Source organism: Bombyx mori, chromosome 22 (genome assembly GCF_030269925.1).
Source record: "Bombyx mori chromosome 22, ASM3026992v2".
Lineage (NCBI taxonomy): Eukaryota > Metazoa > Arthropoda > Insecta > Lepidoptera > Bombycidae > Bombyx > Bombyx mori.
In genome coordinates this window covers 8653545-8671741 of record NC_085128.1, presented here as the reverse complement: position 1 = coordinate 8671741, position 18197 = coordinate 8653545, and the positions used below count along the sequence as shown (strand labels likewise).

At 35.7% G+C, this 18197-nt stretch overlaps 1 protein-coding gene across 11 annotated transcripts in view; it reads left to right on the top strand.

Annotated features, from left to right (window-relative positions):
• Positions 1-18197, top strand: part of LOC101739475 (protein still life, isoform SIF type 1) — a 125365-nt gene that overhangs the window by 77791 nt on the left and 29377 nt on the right. For 6 of the 11 annotated variants that reach the window (XM_062674940.1, XM_062674939.1, XM_062674933.1 and 3 more), the window contains 6 exons: positions 6320-6468; positions 10688-10967; positions 11212-11355; positions 12817-12999; positions 14401-14601; positions 17582-17806. In XM_062674940.1, coding sequence (XP_062530924.1) covers positions 6320-6468; positions 10688-10967; positions 11212-11355; positions 12817-12999; positions 14401-14601; positions 17582-17806 — 1182 coding nt within the window. Of the gene's footprint in view, positions 1-959; positions 2146-6319; positions 6469-10687; positions 10968-11211; positions 11356-12816; positions 13000-14400; positions 14602-17581; positions 17807-18197 lie in introns of those variants that run through there. The other 5 variants (XM_062674938.1, XM_062674935.1, XM_062674941.1 and 2 more) reach the window with 4 other exon arrangements.

Here is an 18197-nt window from a genome sequence, read left to right as displayed (position 1 = left end):
AACAAACTTGGAAATTCAATAGCGGGTTGTCACCTTGTAGTTGTTGCTCCAATTAAAAAGAACAAATAAGATAAACGAATGTGAATGGCGCAATGCAGGGTGTCTGAACGGAATCGTCCATGCTGATGCGGTGATTTATTCGGAATCCATAATTGCTTACGTCTTACTTTCGCTGCAATATTTTATAACGATGTAAATTTCAGCTATTACGGAGTTTTTTTTAGAAGACTGAATAATTGAACCCCTAGTTTGAACCTCCGCTTCATTAAAAGCGGGTCTGTGAGGTTTAATTTATAGTATATTAAAGTCAAAACAAATTAAAGACATAAATTTTATTTAATGAAATTACAACTTAATTCAATTGAAAACTAATTCACTGCCTGCTAAATAATCACACTCGAAAAAATGAGGAAACTTATGTTCGTACGAAGAATTTTATGCTCATACGAAAGGATCGGTCGGATATTCTTTATCACTATTAGCTATGTAATTATGTAGTAGTTGGATTTGGTGATTGATAAATTATTTTTTATCTTTCATTGAAATGTTAAACAAGTTAACACTGCTTTTGCATCCGCGTGCGATGTCGCTTTGCTGCGGTGCATCACGCCCTACTTCGCAGGCAAAAGTTTGCACCGGCTATTAGCGTAATTAAAACGCTACGAAACTAGGAGAAAAGATACATTTTCCTCATAACACATACGTATCCAACTCATGGATTAATTATAAAACTGCACCAACACAAAAGATGAATAAAAACCAAGAAACTATTCTTAGACTTTAAGGATTGTTGGTATTTCTTCGTCAAAGAAACATTCAGTTTAATTCTTTTATTATATCGTGAGAATTAAAGTTTTACAATTTAAATAAACTTTGTGGTATGCACCCAAATATCACATAAATTTTTAAGTAAAAATGAGAATGCAGAAAAGACTGAGTTTCCGTTAGAAACCATTTAACCAGTATGTGACATACAGGAAAATGTCAACTTCACATTTTCATTAATGTCTTTAAATTACCTATTTAATATTACTCTTAATTTAGGAATCCTTTGACTTAGACTAGAAGTTTTTGAACTAAATACTAGTGATTAGTGAAATAAATTTAATAAATATGACAGCCAACATGACTTGACTCTCAAAAACGCAATGTTTCAATTATGGTGTGTGGAGAAGTGTGACGTATAAAGAGGCATTGTGCGTGATGAGGTGACGTACGCGCGACGGCCGCTGACGCCGCTCCTTGCCAATGATGGTGGAGACGCATCGTGCGCCGCCACCCAGATGTGCGCGTGCGCCAGAGTCACGGGTCAAGCCTGCTTCAGCCTCGGCACCGCCTTCTCTAGCCGGCAGCGGGACCATGATGCATTTGCGCAGGCGGCGACACAAGACTGTGCACTTCGGGGAAAATCTGCTTATGCAAGTCTGCGCCGACAGAGCCCACTTAGCGGCGTTAGGAGCGCGTATACCCGACATCTCTTTTTGTCATAAGGCACGCACTGGTCTTCGACAAGGTGATGCTCGCTTCTGTTGTGTTGCTCATCACTGTTGTTTAGCTGCTGGAGCACTTGTAGCACTAACATCAAATGGGCGGCCGAAGCCAAGAAGAGAACGTAGTGCCGACTCACATTCGAGTGGCGGCGAAGCAGCTGAAGGAAGTAGAGGAGAGAGTAGTAGCGGTTCAGCGAATAAGGAACCAAAACGGAAATCAAAGCATCATCATCATCACCATCATCACCACCATAAAATACACAGCTGTCCTTACCACGATGCTGTACCTCCACCAGAAGATGAACCCGACGAGAAAGCAATTATTCCCAAAAAAACTGTTTCGCCATACCTCTACATACCTAGTAAGTTAGAGCCCAATGTGCAACAGTTATTTAGTTTCATTGAAAGCGTCTTAAGCGCATGGGCTGCCGAAGAGGGTCTTACCAGTACGGGAGAATATTCAGAGCCCGATGAACGTATAGTCCGAAGACGTAAACTAATTAAATATAAGAAACGTACAGACATACTGAATATACGACGGATCGTGTATGATGTTTCAATTTTACGGGGAACAAAGTTGCTTGGAAACGTTAGATACCGGCATTATCACTGGAAAGGCACTGCGCAGTCATGCAATGAAACGTTTCTACGAAAGGTGAGAATCGATTGTATTTTAGCTTATGTAGCTCTGTTGTCAATGAACACATTTCTATTATATATTATAAAAACTAGTGTTTACCCAATAATCTAAGCTGGCACCTCAGAATCTAGATTTATTATACGTATTATATTTTGTTTTTTCACTAACTATTTAAAGAAAGTAGATAAATTTCCAAAACTTTTTTATTAATGACACTAAGTAATAATAGCTACTAAATTTATAAATCCATTATTAATTATAGGGGGAAATGGTAGTTAAGTGATTTTTCTTTCCCTATTATACATAGATATGTGGTTAGCAACAAACAAAAGTAATAAATTGCATTTCAAAAGACGTCAAAAATAATAATAAATATCTCGAAAAACATTTTATTCTGCCGCAAATCGATAGTGAATGACCGTTTTAAAGGAATAGCTCTTGTTTTAATACATTAAAGACTGACATGATGTCTTAGGTGGGTAGCGACATTAAAATTATGGTTTACTAGGTCTGGTAACTGCTTAAGACTATGAAATCGTCTGGACATCTAACTACATACATATATAGACAATTCATCCACCATATCTCCTTAATGGTGTCGTCAAGAGATCAAATTTCAAATCTAGCACTATGACTCATAACCAAGCTTACAGCAAAAAATATAAACTAAGCTTTTAAAAGAAAATATGCGAATGCATAAATATTTTTATCATCTAATTTTTGCCTGCTTGAAATCACACAAAATATTAGTTCCAGAAAAGGACATTTCAATATAACGACATTTTTTGTAAATTAAACATAGTGAAGGAATACGGAATGAATTACAGAAAAAAGATATATAAAAAGTTCAGTAAATCGAAAATTAAAATACGGCATTCAATACAATCCTAAAAGTAATTGAAAACTTTAGACATTTACTTTAACTTTAACGATTGTAATTTGGCTACCTCTCTTTTAATTTTATTTTTCATTACTTTAAATGACAAAAAAGTTTACGATCAATGAAATTCGCCTCACGATCAAAGAAAAAGAAAAAAAGAAAAAAGGCATGATAAACTGTTTTGTTAATTAAAAAAAATTTTTTTTCAGTTCAGTTATCAAATGTTCTTCATTATCATCAAACTATACTATTTATCTTTACAAACTACTTTCATGTTTTAATGTTACAGTAATTCAAAATTATCAGTAAACACACCAAATAAAGAGAAAAAGCAATTAATAAGACGTCCACTTAAACCTTCGACTTTATTGTAACTAACTCCTTATGGGAAGTGCAATTTCGTCTTTGCTAATGAAGGCTTTTATTTTTCTACCTTATTTGGACTGAATTGTTGCTTTGAGAGACTCATCAGCTTTTGATATTCTATTTACCTATTTATTCATCATACATAATGAATACAACCAATGCATAATGGATACTGTTGATTGCCTTGCCAATGTTGTTGGTCTTTAAAACGCATCACATTTAGTACAAATTAATTAGTATTGAAGCAAACTGGAATTTATTCCACAAAAAGTTGTCAAGTTTTACTTTATCGTTAAACTTTATTACTTAAAATCCTACTGAAAAAATACTAATTTGTCTTCAAGTTTAAATTTGTCACGCACTGATTAAGCTGCGACCCTAAAACCGTACTTTATCCGCAGTGTACCTTTGGACATGCTTAACGGGACACCGAATTTAATCTTCTTGAAGGAAAACTTACTTCGACTTTGAAAAATATCATTACTAGCTCTGTTTCTGAGTTAATGTTACATACTACATAATATAACATCAAGTCGTCGTGGCCTAAAGGATAAGACGTCTGGTGCATTCGTGTTGAGCGAGCACCGGTGTTCGAATCCCAGGCAGGTACCAATTTTTGTAATGAAATACGTACCCAACAAATGTTCACGAATGTTCAAGATTGGCTTTCACGGTGAAGGAATAACATCGTGTAATAAAAATCAAACCCGCAAAATTATAATTTGCGTAATTACTGGTGGTAGGACCACTTGTGAGTCCGCACGGGTAAGTACCACCACCCGGCCTATTGCCATATCTGCCGTGAAGCAGTAATGCGTTTCGGTTTGAAGGGTGGGGCAGCCGTTATAACTATACTGAGACCTTAGAACTTATATCTCAAGGTGGGTGGCGCATTTACGTTATGGGTGTCTATGGGCTCCAGTAACCACTTAACACCAAGTGGGCTGTGAGCTCGACCACCTATCTAAGCAATAAATAAAAAAATCATACGCAACGAGCAAGCGAGTAAAAGGAATTGAAGTTAATCCAATTTGAATTTTGCAGTACAAATTCTAAGTCCTTTCAAAGTCTAAGCCTTAACACAAATTTTCAGTTGGATTTAGAGCAGAATATTGTTTTATAAATATGTATTAAACCAAAATCCAATCGTAATAGACAAGTTGACTACGCGTTGTAAAAGAAAGTATATTTTATTGTTTAACTGTAATAGTTAAAGATGCTCTTGAAAATTTCTCTTATAATTGTTATTTTCAAATTATTACTTGTTAATACTACTGTTATATCTGTATTCTAAAATCACTATTAAATGAGGGTGATTGTTTTTCGGTCCGTTTGTTTGTCTTTGCAACCGAAATGAGCAGGGCAGTTGTACATATAACAGTGTACATATAATAACTGTGCGAATTATACATTTTTCATGTTTGATTTTTAGTACAAAATGTTATTCCATCATTGCGGTAAATGGAACCTGTGTTAAGTAAGCATTTTCTTAGAAAATTTTATATCTACCTGAAGTATTTGAACACCAGTGGTAGGACCTCTTGTGAGTTCGTGCGGGTAGGTACCACCACCCTGCCTTTTTCTGCCGTGAAGCAGTAATGCGTTTCGGTTTGAAGGGTGGGGCAGCCGTTGTAACTATACTGAGATCTTAGAACTTATATCTCAAGATGGGTGGCGCATTTACGTTGTAGATGTCTATGGACTCCAGTAACCACTTAACACCAGGTGGGCTGTGAGTTCGACCACTCATCTAAGCAATAAAAAAAACCGGGATCGTTGCGTGGATTAATACAAGTATACTGATTGTCTCATCTTTTAAGTCAAGACGACATAAAAAATATCAGATAATAATATCTGTAATAAATAGATACATAATATTCATTATGAAAAAATTATCTTTCTCTTCTTTATTCGTTTTCTAAAATATGTTAAAGAAAATTTGAGTCTATTATTTTTCGCGTAAAAAGCAGGGGCGAGAACGCAGCAGCTACAAGGGCCATCGAGCCGAGTGCACGCTACCATGGTGCTTTCCGCATGTGCCTCAAAGCATTTTTGTACTGTCGCCAGTCGCTATATTGTATAAGAACCCAAAAGCCTTACAGCAAAGACGTACTTCTACTACCACGGACTGGTTATATACATAATAATATATTGTATAGGAATTAAGTCAAATTCTTATTTTCATAGCTCGACGATCATAACCGTAGTTTTAAGTTAACTTTTGATAGCGTGATTCTAATGCTTTTCTGTTAATAAATAATTAAGTTACATGAACAGTATTACAAGCAATAACTGCAAAACTTGTGTTAGTTGTTTTCGAAAAAAAATCGTTTTAATATCATAAAACGCATTCATCTAATACACATAGCCATAGTTTACACATCCAACTATAAATAAAGAGGCGAAGCTACAATTTCAGACGTGAAAAGGAGGGCGTACGGTGGAGTAATTACATAATACATACCTGCAACATAACAGGCTATTCGTACTGATATTACATTATATGTAAGCATATAGTCTCTTTACGAAGTAACAATGTTAGTGATTAGATATTTAAAAAAAATATATATTTTACGTGTGTCTAGATATATATCAGTTCATAACGCAACGGGTATTAAATACTGTAGTTACAAAAGCCCACAGACATCACATTTATAACGTCCATTCCGTCATCCACCTTGAGAGAGTTAAGGTTGAAGTTTCAATCGTATTGGATAATTATTACCTCATCTTTCCCACCGGAACCCATGACTAATTTATGACTGAAATTGGGAGAGTTGTGGTACCTACACATGTTGGGTTATAATTGGAGACCACATTCACGTTTTGATGTCTATGGGCTCCAGTAACCACTAAACTTTAGGTGGGTCGTGGAGTCGTTAACTCATCTATGTCGTGAAAATTTAAAAATAAAATTATTGAGGTATTTGTAAATACATACAGATATCTGATGATGATCGAATGTCATTGACGACGGCGGTGTCGGATGAAGAAGATCCTGGTGAAAGCGCAATGAATTCTCCTTACAAAGGCAAGCAGACTGGTGCAGCCGCAGCATCTTTCAACTGCACCGGCGCAGTCAGGAAGGCAGGGTAAGTATTTATTCTTGTTGGTACTATAACAATCAATCTACTAACAATCTAGATGGTTAAGCTCTCATACTATCGAATCTGAACCAATTGGTACATTATTAAAGGTCACTAATAACTAAACTAGCCAAAAAATTACTAATTATTAAATAAACTGTTAATGAGTATCTTTTGAAACCAGCCAATTTTGGGGTCCATCATTATAACATCAAATTAATAAGTTAATGAAGAGAAATCACTACATAGTATAAAACAAAGTCGCTTTCTCTGTCCCTATATCCCTATGTATGCTTAAATCTTTAAAACTACCCAACGAATTTTGACGCGGTTTTTTTTAATAGATAAAATGATTGAAGAGGAAAGGTTTATATGTATAATAACATCCATTAAATAGTGGAGAAATCAATAATAAATTACAGTTTCCGAAGCGAAGCGATGGCGAGTCGCTAGCTAGTTATAAGATAATAAGAAATGTCCAGGGAATGCCCTGTGCTCAAATTTGTCCACGATGCTATAGGTATATAACGTATTGAATACCAGAGCACTCCCAATAATTTACGTAGCACGTTGAATCTATTTTAAAACACGAATCACATCAATCTTTTTTTCCACTGGGAGCAAAAGCTCCAATCGCATCTCCGTTCCTTTGTTCTTCAAATTATATTCACCTGTAATACAGACAGGTAAAGTTGCCGTAATGTTATTGAAAACGAGATTATGTACGTATGTATGTGCTTATTTTACTCTTTATTTTACTACATTAGCTTGAACTTTAGTTTTAAATTATAATTGTTTTTTCAAAGTATGAATAGGTTAATCTGTTTAAGACATTTCGTAGCTCATCTCGGCTTCAATTCATATCAATCACCAATTCAAAGTTATAAATCGTACTTAACCAAATATTGCAATTATTTTTCATGGTTGAATGAACGAACTGGATACACCCAGTAATTACGCAAATTCTATATGCTACTGATTTTACTGCTGAGTGATCAGTAGCAGTAGTAGCTCGTGGAGGCCTCAACTCATATCCGTATTCTCTTTTAAATTATATTCACATAGGTTATGGAAACGAATTTATTAAGGTTCAGTAAATACAAATACTGAAGTCAAAAATCCTTACTATAGATGCTTTATGAATAGCTCTTTGCAAGTAGCACATTCCCATACATAATGTACTCAGACAAACATTTATTCGAGATGCAAGTTTACATCGTATTTAACTGGTTCTCAATTGTAGTCTGACTATTAATATGTTTCGTTCATTCGTAGTATGTGGTAGTTTCAAATGAACGTATTTAATATTAACTTAGGTGTTCGTCGACCCAGGCAGCGGGGCAAAGCAAAGCCACCGTCGTCCAAAACATGTCTTGACTGATCTCCCAGATTCATTCTGGGTGTTTTTAGGCTGTTCAAAGACCGGTCACCGTCCTCGTCGAACTCGTCGACTCTGACGAAGAGTTTGACGTGCGAACTAGCCTACAGACACAACCCGCTGAGTTTCTCGCCGGATCTTCTCAGTTGGTCGCGATTCCGTTCCGATAGTAGATTTAGCGAAGCACTACTATTACTAGGGCTAGTGTTAGCAATTCTCTCGGGTTGAGCCCCTGAGCTCACTAATCGGTCCGCTGTATTTGGAATAGCCCCATAGGCTACCCACCATTACGGCGGGTAAAAAATGGGCGTTCGTTTTTGCCAATAGTACGTACTGGGTATAGAATGTGTCTGGACCCATATGAATTGGTGCCATGGGTACGGCGGCCGCTATCTCGAAGTAGTTGAGTGACAATATGGTGTGGATGAGATAAGATTTGGTATTTACGAGCCCCGTTGTCTATTAGCGGCAATTGAATCGCGAACTCGTCCCCATCTACATTATTAAAACCTTTCGGCATATTTGGATTCGTACAGTATATATTTTATTAGCAATGAAGTTTAAACGAAGATTGTTAGGATAAGTAACAATCTTCAACTCTAAGACAGTTACTTAGTCAAACAAAAAAGCTTATAAAAGACTACGAAGCACGTCGCCTGCCTTACGTGGCACTTTCTATTAGAAAAAGCCTACGGCGTCCTTTATGTTGCTTGCGGCTACAATTCCTCTTCCATGAATCCCAAATGACCGGAGGGAAATCTTAGCCGTGACCCATTCAACGTCGTTGTAAAAATGTACGGTGAATCCTGACAAAATGAAACTTCTCCTCCCCTTCCTGTGATTTCGCTTGTTTTTTAAACATCAACAGGAATCCGCAAAATGATGAAAACTCAACTTTTTCCTTTGTATTACTAAACCATACAAAATATTGTGTTACTTTTCTAATATTACTTTACCTTTTACCTTAAAACATGTTCCTGATCTCTTAAAAAGTAAACCAAATCTCGCCAATTTTCTGTTTATAGGAATATTTTACGTTGTTGTTTTATATTTGCCATTTAACCACATATTTTTTGTCTTAGTCTTGAAATGAATCATACAGCATAATGAAAAAATCTAACCACAATTATTGTAGAATAAACCATTTCTTATCTCTATGCCTATCTTTCCTACTCGTCTCCAGTAACCATAATTATTTGTGAGACACCTATGGTATGAGCATCCTTTTTTATTGCTTAGGTGAGTATATGAGTTTATTGCCCACCTGGTGTTAAGTGGTCACCAGAGCCTATGAACATAAACAACGTAACTGCCGCTAGTCACTTTAAAACATGAAGTCTAATTGGCTGCCCCACCCTTCAAACCGGAACGTATTAATGCTTGATGGCAGAAACAGGCAGGCTGATGGTAACTACCTGTGCAGACACACAAGACGTCTACTGTCAGTAATTACGTAAAATGTAATTTATACGAGCTTGACTTGTATTACACGATGTTATTCCTTCATCGTTAAAATCGTTCATGAGCATGTTATAAGTACGTAGTTCATTAAAAATAATGGTACTGGCCTGCGGGATTTGTACATCGACACAGTCGTATCGCTCAATACAAATGTACTGGGCGTCTTCTCTTTAACGCCAGGACGACTTCAGATACTGTAAATACCTACTTGTAAATAGTGGCAGTGCAAGCGGACACAAAAAAAAAACATTTAAAGTGCTTGACTTGATGAAATTAATTTACATCTTAAATTTATAAAAAACGAAAAAACAAAATATTTTTCATTTATTGCCAATCAATGGTAGACTACGGCTTACCGCAAGATAAAAGGTCATCACTGCTCATGGATATTTATATTTTAGAGGCACAATGGTGTTGGAGAAAGGAAGAGATGTCATAAAGAGGTTATTTTTTTGTAGGGACTCTAATAAATGATCGAAACATGATTTTGACCTGGTTGAAACTGATTGAGAAACCTATATTTATACTACTATTGAAACAAAATTAAACTTCTTATTGTAGTTTGATTCTGCTTAAGATAATATTTCTCCAAGTTATTGAAAAGGTTTTGGACACAGTGTCTGCTGAAACTTGTAGTTCTTGCTAATGAAATATTTTCAAATGTTCTTAACAATAAGACCGACTGTCAATAAGTTAAAGTTTGCTGGCCTTTTTTTCTGGTTCTTTATCTAGTTGATCTATGTCTAGTTGATCACTAATAATTGTAAACAAATAGCTTATCAATTTAGAGCATTTCTAAAAGATATTTAAAAAAACTTTTCTAAATTACAAACATTCGTACACCGGTATCTTAAAAGAAACAGGAGTAAAACATTAGCTGCGAATGAAGGTGCCTTAGGGTCGTCACATAGAAAATGTCTTCTCGAGATAATTCTTAATTTACCGATACTTCGTGTACCTTTTAATACGTGTCCCTTTCGGGCCGCTTCTCCCCTACATAGGCCATTAGCCAAACATAACCAATTATGACTTTCTCAAAAATGGTTTTTGAATAAACACAATCAAACATCTTCGCTGATTATCTAATATCTAAAAATATAGGTGGGAAATTGATTGTATATTATATTGTTTTCTTATTTTAATTTAGTTTATAAAACTACTGCAAAATTTATTTGAGCGTTAAACTTGCTTTTAACCTTTCGAAATTAATACAAACATTGAAACTCGCCTACGGCCATCAGACTTCAGGAATCTATTAACATTTTATAATAAAATTAAGGGTTATTTGCCAAATAGTTTAACATAATATAATAATAATAATATTTAACATAACATAAACATAATAGTTTAACATGATTATTTTGTGACACATTTTTTTTATTGCAGATTCCTAAGCGTTAAGAAATGGCTTCTTCGTAAAAAACATCAGATAGAGCTAGCACGCAAACGTGGTTGGAAGGGTTACTGGGTGTGCCTCAAAGGCACTACTTTACTCTTTTACCCGTGTGATTCGCGAGAAGGACGATCAGTAGAGGCTGCTCCTAAGCATCTCATAATAGTCGACGGCGCCATTATGCAGCCCATACCAGAACATCCGAAGCGAGATTATATATTTTGTCTCAGTACTGCTTTTGGAGACGCATACTTATTCCAAGCTCCGTGCCAAGTAAGTTTTCTTATTAGATCAAACAAAAATTATTCACAAAGTATCTCCTTGAATAAAACGATGTTATGGCTAAGAAAGTTTGACAGTATTCATAGTTGCAAACAATTCTCCTTCAAGGATATAACTTTGTTCTTACGTAAATTGAATTTAAAACTCAAGAGACAATATCACGCAATGATAATAATATTCCGAATGTTTATGTTTTTATGGATATAAATGTGTTCTTTCGGGTGTTTTTGATCAGATTGAGCTCGAAAACTGGGTGAATAGTATACACAGTGCTTGCGCCGCGGCTTTCGCTCGTCACCGCGGCAAAACCGGCACCCTCCATTTACTGCAGGAAGAAATTTACCGTCTCGAGAAAGCCATTGAATCTGTAAGTAATAAGGTAATCGTTCTACAGTTTTCACTACCTTCGATTTAACGATATCAGCAATGTCTTTTAGCACTCAGATTAACGTTTACATTCTAAAATATAACAAAGTAAAAAAAAAAGCCGAAAATAACAGAATGAAGGCTTGATTTGTATTTTAAAATAAGAATCACAACAAATAAGAATTTTAAAATAGAATGTGTATCATGATACAATAACTCTTTTTGGTTCTTTTTAGAGTCTAAATTATATTTTGGATCCAATGAACAAAACTTTTTTTTTAATTGAAAATGAAAAAGAATACTTTGTAGGATCTGATGGATAATAAAGGAAGAGCAATAGATTAATTTCTGATTAGTGTGAAGCTGTGAGCGGTGGCATGCGGTTTGCGCCGTTCGTAGTGTAAATCGTAGCAATTTCTGACCCGCACCGGCCGACCGCAGTAAGCATCAAAGCCTTTGTGGCCGCGTCACATTAGTACATGTTGACCGCACTGGGAATGTATGCTCCAACGGACGTGTTTACGATTAACCCTCGTATAAAGTAAATAAAGGAAATGGAGCACATTGAAATCTATTTATTCACCTCGTCTGTCACCATTGACAATCTTAAAATCATAACTGTAATCTTGTTTGCATTATCTGATTTCGAGGTAATTTTTGTCATGGAATAAAGAACCTTTAGCTGGTTCATAAATTAGAAAATTACTTGGACGAGTCTAAAGTGTTGATAGTATAAACTCTAATTAAGGGTAGGGTACATATTGTTGTTGGAAATGATCCCTTTCGTCACGATGATAGTTATCACATGCAAGTCGAAGCGCGCTTATTAATATTCATGGCACACGTCACCCGCGGCTACGGTTCATGGACCGCTCGGGGACATTATTCAAACATATTACAATCTTATACATCAAGTCACTATCTGGGAAAACACGATTTACTTTTTTTAATACGCTCTTATTTGTTTCTGACGTATGTATGTTAGTATGTAACGGAATCTTTGAAAATGATTTTGACCCCCTTCAAAACGTCAGATTAACTCGAAATTTGGTATACTTATTAAGGACCAATGACAATTCAATATATAAAAAAAATTGAAAAAAGGAAATTGAAAAAATTGAAATTCAACTAAAAAATGAAAAATAAATAATAGTTTAAAAAAACTAACAAAATACGCTTTTATAGAAAATCCAACTAAAAAATAGAAAATGCATGGTATCAGTAGTTATAAATATTTTATGAACAGATATGAGTAGAAGGATTATTTTGATAATATCCTGAAAAGCACCCCACGTCTTTTTACAATAAAATATTTTTATCTTACACTATTTTAAATTCAAATTTACCTATTAAAATTTATTTTCTATTTTTTAGCTGGATTTTCTATAAAACGTATTTTGTTAATTTTTTTAATCTATGATTTATTGTTTTGTTTTGCGTTTGAATTCACAATTCATCGTAGCTTCTAAAACAGGATCACAAATTGAAGCACATGGCAGACCTACAGCAGTCTGTTGTTTCGGATCCGGAAACTCGAGATCAACTAGCAGCCCAGATGCTTCAGTGGGATGAAAATCTTGAACGCTTACACTGCGAGCAGTTCCGTCTACGCTGCTATATGGCGAGCCTCCAGAGCGGTGAACTACCCAATCCAAAGGTATCTAAATAACTTGTAACAAATGAACTCAATCAAATTAATATTTCAATTGTTTTCAGATACTTTTCATACATCAAGCGTTTGCTATAAGCAAAAAGTTACAACAACTCTACGAATTTTCATTGATTATTTGTTAACAGAGTATTTTGGGTTTATGAGATGTACATTTTATTAGAAACAATTTGTGTTCAGTCATAATGTTTGAGAAGTACAATACGATTTTTATAAGCACAATGGAGGCCTAAATAATAAATTAGACCAGAGGTGTTGAAATATTATCAGTTGACAGAGATATTTGTCGGCTTCTTTATCAAATTGACAGCTTCGTTGACCGGGTTGCTGGGGTTGGAATCTGTTACGACACGACCCATGTCACGACATGTCATACGATCTCCCCGAATCGAGAATAATAAAAGTATTTCCGTTTTCACAAATGAAAATAATTATCATCAAAAACTCCCTTGAGCTTTTCTGCTCTAAAATCTCGAATAAGTATCTTAATAATTCTGATAACCTGACTGATATAAAATACCCTAAACAAAATTTATTTTTTACTGATGGTAGGACTCGTGCTTGTGACTCCGTACGGGTAAGGTATCATCACCCTGTCTATTTCTGCCGTGATGTAGTAATGCGTTTCGATTTGAAGGGTGAGGCAGTCGTTGTACTGTAAAATCTGAGACCTTAGAACTTACGTATCAAAGCAAGTGGCGGATCTTACGTTGTAGATGTCAATGGGCTCCTGCAACCACTTAACACCAGATGGACCGCGAGCTCGGCCACGCATGTAAGAAAAAAACATATATCATTCAAAGCATATTTAAAATGAATAAGCTATTTTAAAATTTCAATTTTGTAAATACGCTTGGCTGCCACATTATCAAAGTAAAGAAAATATAAAAATTAAAAAAAAATATATATGTTGCATGTGTGGTCGAGCTCACAGCCCACCTGATTTTAAGTGGTTACTGGAGCCCATACATTTCTACAACGTAAATGCGCCACCCACCTTGAGATATAAGTTCTAAGGTCTCAGTATAGTTACAACGACTGTCCCACCCTTCAAACCTAAACGCATTACTGCTTCACGGCAGAAATAGGCGGGGTAGTGGTACCTACCCATGCGGACTGACAAGAGGTCCTACCACCAGTAATTACGCAAATTATAATTTTGCGGGTGAAAGTCAATCGTAAACATTTGTTAAGTACTTATTTCATTAGATAAATTGGTACCCGCCTGCGGGATTCGAACTCCGGTGTATCGCTCGATACGAATGTACCGGACGTCTTATCCTTTAGGCCACGACGACTTCAGATAATTCTACTAAAATTACTACAAAACATACGTATACGATCTGTAAAAATAAACCGACACATAAGAATGTTGAAATATTGTCATAGTCCCTGTTGACGCACGTGTCCCGCGGCACGAAGAGCACGCTGAACAAGCTGGGCGTGTTCACGGTGTCGTCCTTCCACGCGTTCATCTGCGCGCGCTCGCCGTCGCTTCTCAACAACCTGCTGGCGGGCCGCGGCGCTACCAAGCGGCGCCCGCCCAACCTCTCGCGCTCCAATTCGGCCTCCAGCAGGCGCTCCATGCAGGTCAGACTTCCAGTAAAAACGTCTCATATTAAGCCGTGTTCTGGCTGAGCCTTTGCTCGCCCACGGACTTTTTGGCGGGAACGCGAGGAGTGAAGTTGTGTGATTTGTTTTATTTTGTTTATTTAGTGTTGCTTCAGGTTTAAATGTGTAATAAAGGTAGTTTATTAACTGTTTAATATATGTGAAAGTGTACAAATGTGGGAAAATTAGACAAAAGCCGCTGGACGTAGCTTCTCGGGATCCTCTAAAGAGTCCACTGAAAAAATCTCAGTAAATGACCATCATTTTAATTTACTGAGATTATATTTCATCTCATATCATCTCATCTTATTTAATTTCACTCCATATTATGATTTTTCATAAAAATAAGAATATAAATTACAATAAGACATGACTTAAAGGTCTACGTTACCAGGTCATAAAATCCCTTAAAAAAATATATTGCTCGCCCACCTGTTCTGGTGAAACTGAAAGGCCTCCGGCCCACAAGCATTCATTCAATCATAAAAAAAATCGTTTTATCACATCAAAATCTACGGATTATATTAAACAAAGTCGTTAACGACTCGTCACTTAACTCATAAATTGCGTTGATGGTTGCTATTAAATTTAATGAGACGTCACATGTTATAAGGTAAACGTTTGACGACGAATCGCTACAGGATCGTCGGTAATTACGAGTATAAATAATAAAATTATAACTACCCTCAAAAAGATAAAATTGTATTAATTGTTTTTATCTGATGTACAATCTCATTTTTACAAACACTATAAATAAATCGAATTTGAAAGGTAATTGATATTTAAGGGATTTTTACGGCATTAGAACTGTTCGTTTTGTTAAAGGATAAATAGGTTAGGGCACGAGAAGCGACCATTAGCCGCTGACGGTTGTGGCTGACTGCTCGTCATTAAACGGCATTGTTTCCGCGATGAATTACGGCTAAGCTCATTACAAGTAAATCGGTAAATTATCGTTAACTTCTGTGCAGATAATCCTTTTAATTCCGAATTTACCGTGAGGTCGTATAAAGGGACGCATTGAATTTGTACCGGCTCCGATCGAATTCGTTTATATTTGCTTTTAGCTTTCGTTTCTAAATATTATGTGTCAGAAAGGTTTTCAATACCTTTTATTTATGTACGTCATAAGTATTTCCTTTTACTTCTGAACGTACGTGTTCTTTTTGGTAATTCATCCCGTATATTTTTATAAAGAACTAACGACCCGCCCTCGCTTCGCTTCGGAAACTGTAATTTATTATAAATTTCTCCAGTAGGTAATGGATGTTATTATACATATAAACTTTCCTCTTCAATCACTCTATCTATTAAAAAAAACCGCTTCAAAATCCGTTGCGTAGTTTTAAAGATTTAAGCATACATAGGCACAGAGAAAGCGAGTTTGTTTTATACTATGTAGTCATGACTAAGCAAAAACTGCTAAAAATAGAATGTTATTTTTTCCGAAAAAAAAGGGAATAAATGTGTATAAAGGTAAATATTGAAAGAGACGAACACCCCAAGCTGCGCGAGCAACACAGACGAGTATGATTTGTTATTGGGATTCAATTTTAGCCCAACTCGTCGTTCGCCTCGTCAGCGAGCATTTTAAATTTCCATTTTACATTCACTTATGTCAACGTATCACGTGTACATTACGTACGACATTTTGCTATTAAAATGAAGCACGCTTAGAAAAAACTGTTGTGTTCGATAAAATTGTGTTTGCATTATGTCGTCTTCTCGCATTAAAACTGTATAATCTCAAAACTTTTAGTTTTACAGGAGAGTGTTTTAAAGGTTTAATATGTAATATTTTTAATATTAATCATATTTGCAACATTAATTTTTTATTTTTTACCAGTTACATTAACTGTCTTTTAAAGTAAGATAAAATTATGTATTAATTTTGTTAATCGTAGTCAAAACATAGGTAAAGTAAAAAAAAACTAAATTTAAACTACGCTCTTTTGACAGTATTTATGAGAAAAAAAAACTGGTGATACCAAATCTTTACGCATATTAACTCAATTTAGAATATTTTTGGAAATTGTACACTTCTAATGCGAAAAGGCGATGTGTTTCGATATTTATTTTATGTAAATCCAACCTTCTAAAGATAAACTTTCTCGTTTTGTTTGATATTGTTCTCAATGAATAAATTAATAGCTATTTGGGTTTTATCAAAACTGGTTTGTTGTTTTTGCATACTAAAATATTTCATAGATTTTGGAAATCTCCGACAAATATTTTTTTATTCATAAAGCAATAAAAAATGTGTGTTCGGATACCATTTGAATTTATTCAGTGGATATTTACCATAACATATTATTTGTCTCAGCATATATACACTACATGAACCATAACCAGAAACGAAACCCGTAATAAAACCATACCTTGTTTTTGGGATCGGTCAAGAAGTTAAATTGATGTTGACACAATAGTAGTAAAAATACTAATAATCCAAATATATTACGAATTAACCAACATTCAACATTTTCATTAATTTGAAAGCACCTTTAATGAATGCTATTGCTACAATTGATGACATTTGAACAAGGACATAATAAAATTCACACGTTCATTCATTGCAAAACACGCATTCCGAAAAAAAAACGCTGCGCGTACAACTTGCTGAACGTGAATGAAGTGAAACTTCTTTTTCGATGTGTAGTATTGTGATTTTCTTCATTTTTCATCCTTAAATCAGATTGCTCTTGTAATAAAGAAAGTTGTGTATATGAGATGCATCATCTTCGACATTTATATATATAATACTTCATTAAAATATTGGACGCTACTCGTTATTAATGCTCGCGCTGGCCTGTAACAGGTATACTACGCGCATGCGTTCGAGTGCCTCGTTCTGTCTCTTTCTAATATGGTAGCGTTAAACGTTTAACGCAACCTTGTTGGAAGTCGCATTAGAAGTTTCACTTCAAAAATCAATTTGTGAAAATGTTACATAAACCGCTAGATGTCCCGCGAGGATGGGGAGGCGGCCGTGCGTGTGTCGCTCCCGGAGGGCACGACCGCGACGGTGGGGGTCCGCGAGGGCATGTCGGTCGAGGAGTTCCTGGCCGCGGCCTGCGTCCGCCGCTCGCTCAACCCTCTGGAACATTTCGTGAGGGTCAAGAAACGACGCGACATGGAGGATCACAACTACTTTGTGCCGCACAGAAGCGATCTCATAGAAACTTACGTAAGTATTGAGTACCAATAGGGGTTCTGGCTTCGCGACATCTGATATGGGTACATGAAAAGGTTTAGCGTTTTAGTAAAAGAAAAATCGGTGCGTATTTCAGGATCGACATTTTTTCACGACAGATATTATTGAACCGATCCTTATACACGTTAACCCACAGTATTGGATACGGATATGTCCACATACCCAGAAAAGGTCTAAATAATCCGCACCAATAAGGAAAAAGATTTTTCACGTACATTTTTCCTAAAATGTCAAAATTCTAAGTAGAACAAGGATTTCGTTTTTGACCAGAATTCCCCCTTCATGTGTTCATATCAGTGAAGGAATATAAAGATGTATAAATGTTTTGTCACCGAGACGCGTCTTGAGTAGGGTTTGACAGCGC